The sequence below is a fragment of the Amaranthus tricolor genome, chromosome 17 (assembly GCF_026212465.1).
Source record: "Amaranthus tricolor cultivar Red isolate AtriRed21 chromosome 17, ASM2621246v1, whole genome shotgun sequence".
NCBI lineage: Eukaryota > Viridiplantae > Streptophyta > Magnoliopsida > Caryophyllales > Amaranthaceae > Amaranthus > Amaranthus tricolor.
Genome location: NC_080063.1, coordinates 13909162 through 13912673, shown reverse-complemented (window position 1 = coordinate 13912673; position 3512 = coordinate 13909162). Strand labels below are relative to the sequence as shown.

Sequence of the window (3512 nt, the reverse complement as noted above, 5' to 3'; positions counted from 1 at the left end):
TCATAACCTTAATAACTTGTATAGCTTCCTCACCCCTCATCTTCTATGCCGCGCTACATAACATACCAAGTTAGCAATTTTTTATTTTTCTTTTTGTTATAACTTATAAATAATAATAATTATATTTTTATGAGCTTATTAATATTTTGTAAATTATAATTATACTTTTATTAAGATTATTAATATTTTGTCAATTACTTACTTAAAAGTACTATAAACAAATTACTTTATAAACTTAGAAAAAATTTATCATGCCGTTATAGTCTTTTTACATTAATCAGCTTTCAACTATTAACTAAATTTTACCTAACGCTTTTAAATAAATCAGTTACTAAAACCAGCTAATTAAATCAGTTAATAAAACTAGTTAGTCAAATCAACTACTCTATTTAACTACCAGCTATTAACTATCAACTGTTTATCATACACCGCCTAACATTGTTTTTTTGTTTTTCTCGATTAATTTTATATAATTTTTAAAATTTAATATCTTTAAATATGCATTATAAAAAATAAAAAATTAGTATTAAAATTGTGTAATGAAAAACTTTCCATAATATCAATAGATATTAGTATTGTTATTAGTAGTCCTAAAAGAAAAATGTTGATAGTTTTGTGAGAAGTTTCCAGAAGATCAGTAGATAGTATTAGTAGTGGACCCTACACTTACACTTGGCTGATCCTCTCCCCTCCACGATGACAAAAATGTCATATCTTCATAAACAACCCTCTACTTTTCTTAATTTTCCCACAAATTGCCATAAAACAGTGAAAGCAAGAAACTTCCAACAGATAATTACAGAATTCCTGAGATCCTTCAATAAACATCTTCTCCCTTACCCCTGTTTCTCTCTGTTTTCTTCTATTTCTTCAGTCCCCTCAATCTAGAACCTTCTTCTACCCATCATCATATCTTCACTTAACTCCAATTTATACCCTTTAAACCCATTATTAAACCCACACCATGTCCCTAATCCCCATTATCAAAATCTAAAACCCCCTAAAATTGCACTATTTTAAAAATGGAAAGTGTAATTCCAAAAGAAGAAGAGATTACAATCACCTACAACACAGGTACATCATCATCAGCTGGATCATCATCAAACTTGTCTGTGAGACCCATGGAAGGGCTTCATGAGATGGGTCCACCTCCATTTTTGATCAAGACTTTTGATATGGTGGAAGATCCTTCTACTGATACCATTGTTTCTTGGAGCTCAGCTCGTAATAGCTTCATTGTTTGGGATTCCCATAAGTTTTCTACTTTGCTTTTGCCTAAATTCTTCAAGCACAGTAATTTCTCAAGCTTTATTCGTCAGTTAAATACTTATGTAAGTATCAATTTCACTTTGTCTTTCTTAGTTTTTGTTTTTTTGTTTTTGCTTGTAGGTGTTTGTCTAAATGTTTGTGTGAGAATTATGCTTGTAGATGATCTAGGTTTTCTCGATATATTAGGAATTTCACTTTATGTTGTTCTTTCTACAAATATAGTGCTTATCATCATATTTTATGTGCATATTTCAGGGTTTCAGAAAGGTTGATCCAGATCGTTGGGAATTTGCAAATGAAGGCTTTCTAGGAGGGCAAAAACACTTGTTAAAAACCATCAAAAGGAGAAGAAATGTAGCACAAAACATTTCAAACCAAGGTTCAGCTTGTGTTGAGATAGGCCATTATGGATTAGATGGTGAAATGGAAAGACTAAGGCGAGATAGGAATGTATTAATTGCCCAACTTGTAAAGCTAAGACAACAACAGCAGCTTTCCAGAGAACAAATCCGTACAATGGAAACTAGGCTTCAATCTACTGAAAAAAAGCAACAACAAATGATGGAGTTTCTGGCCAAAGCCCTTACCAACCCATCATTTGTACAGAACTTAATGCATCGAACCGAGCAAGGTAGAATGTTTGAAGGCATTGAGATTGGTAGGAAAAGGAGATTAACTGCTAGCCCAAGCAGAGAACTTCTGCAAGATGAAGTGTTATCAGCAGTGGAGAACACAGAAGGGTTGACAGCAACTGTGGAAACCGAAATCGAAACATTATTCTCAGCTGCATTGGATGATGAAGCTAGCAGTGATGTTAAAGGGCCTGATTCTATACTCTCATCCATTGATCGAAATTTGGAAATTGTGGGTGAAATTGATTGGGAAGATTTACTAATTGAGGAAATGGTTGGTGAAGAGCAGGACTTGGATGTACCAGTAGAGGATTTGGCTCCTGAAACTTCAAATTGGGGTGAGGATCTTCAAGACTTGATTGATCAAATGGGTTTTCTAGGATCAATACCAAAATGATAAATGATCTTCATATGATTGTTTTGTGATGCCTCCTTGGTTTATCTTTCATCTTGCCTCTCATTTAATGGTATGTTAAGCTGTTCTTATGTGCTACTTTGTCATGTCTAGTAGTTTAGGTGGTGTATGTTCCTTATAATTTGTGCTTGGTTTGTAATGCAGAAGAGTGGCAGGAGGATCCAAGGAGGCATAATTGATGGTTTAAACATTCTGTTTTGTATCCTTTTCAATTCTTTCAAGTATTCAATTAAGTAAAGATTGGGTGTAATTACTTGTACACTGATTCGCGAGTACACTCGCGAATTCAAACGACAAATTTGCTTAGGAATTATGTTACGCTGGTTATGATTGTTTGTTTCTCATTGTTTTTGCAGGGCAAGAAAATGATAAAGGGTAGTGCAAATAACCGATTTTGACTCTGTACTTTGGTGCTCATCCATCAGAAGCCAGGAACTTAATTTTTCTCTTCATAGGAGGAGCATAAGATAGTATTTGGTTTGTGGGTGTGCAATCATATTTGGTAAATAGCTTATTAGCTATTAATTTTGGGGTGATATGAAGTATTTGGGTTGTAGAAACGGTACATTTGTTCATTTGTTTAGAACACTGAACTCATCTATCTCCAAAAGTCAGCAGTTATCTGCAATGTACAGCAATTACATATTATGATTAGTGCAAGTTTTTTTTCTTTGGTACTAGACTTTGATGTTCTGATAAGATGTAAGCATTCTATGATCTTTGCTATGATATATGTTTATACCCTAAAGGGCTCATCAACAAATCTATTATATTTCTCTTATATGAGCTTGATCATCATTGTTCATTCATGATGGTGACTAAAAAATTTCTGTTTTGGATTTTCAATTAAAGGTCAGTTGATTCAGTTTTTTCTACTGTAGACTAGAGTTGTTTGGTAAAAGATATATAGCGGGTAGTTGGTTGGAGTGGTTTATCTGCTAGTTGATTTAGAATTACTGTTTGTTTAAAAATAATTTGTTTATAACAATAAATTGTTTCAATACTAATCTTAAATTTCTAATCTTTGAACTTTCTTAAGGTGTCAAAATAAGTTAAAGTTGTCCAAATGTCTTAAATTATCTATGATTTTTATATAGTTCTTTTTAGATGAGGGGTCCCTTTTAAATGGTTTGCTCCTTAGCCAATTTAAGGTTTTGCTTGTAAAGATGTAGTTTTTGATTATTAAAAGAAATATT

General features: G+C 32.7%; 1 protein-coding gene across 3 annotated transcripts; it reads left to right on the top strand.

Annotated features, from left to right (window-relative positions):
• Positions 1–754: 754 nt before the first annotated feature.
• LOC130804425 (heat shock factor protein HSF30) lies at positions 755–3246 on the top strand. Of its 3 annotated transcripts, none has more exons than XR_009040014.1 (3): positions 755–1331; positions 1525–2368; positions 2461–3246. XR_009040014.1 is itself a non-coding variant. In XM_057668853.1 (3 exons), the coding sequence occupies exons 1-3, from the start codon at positions 1023–1025 to the stop codon at positions 2693–2695; spliced, it is 1047 nt and encodes a 348-aa protein (XP_057524836.1). In that variant the 5' UTR covers positions 755–1022; the 3' UTR covers positions 2696–3237. The 3 variants fall into 3 exon arrangements, 2 of the variants coding, with proteins under 2 accessions (XP_057524836.1, XP_057524835.1); XM_057668853.1 differs by having other exon boundaries at positions 1525–2239; positions 2673–3237; XM_057668852.1 differs by lacking the exon at positions 2461–3246 and having other exon boundaries at positions 1525–2446.
• The last annotated feature ends 266 nt before the right edge of the window (positions 3247–3512 follow it).

Excerpts from the sequence above, each read along its gene's own strand:
- LOC130804425 (XM_057668852.1), top strand. The coding sequence starts at position 1,023 with ATGGAAAGTGTAATTCCAAAAGAAGAAGAGATTACAATCACCTACAAC. Across the intron at positions 1,332-1,524 it reads TTCGTCAGTTAAATACTTAT|GGTTTCAGAAAGGTTGATCC; the intron begins GTAAGTATCAAT and ends TGCATATTTCAG.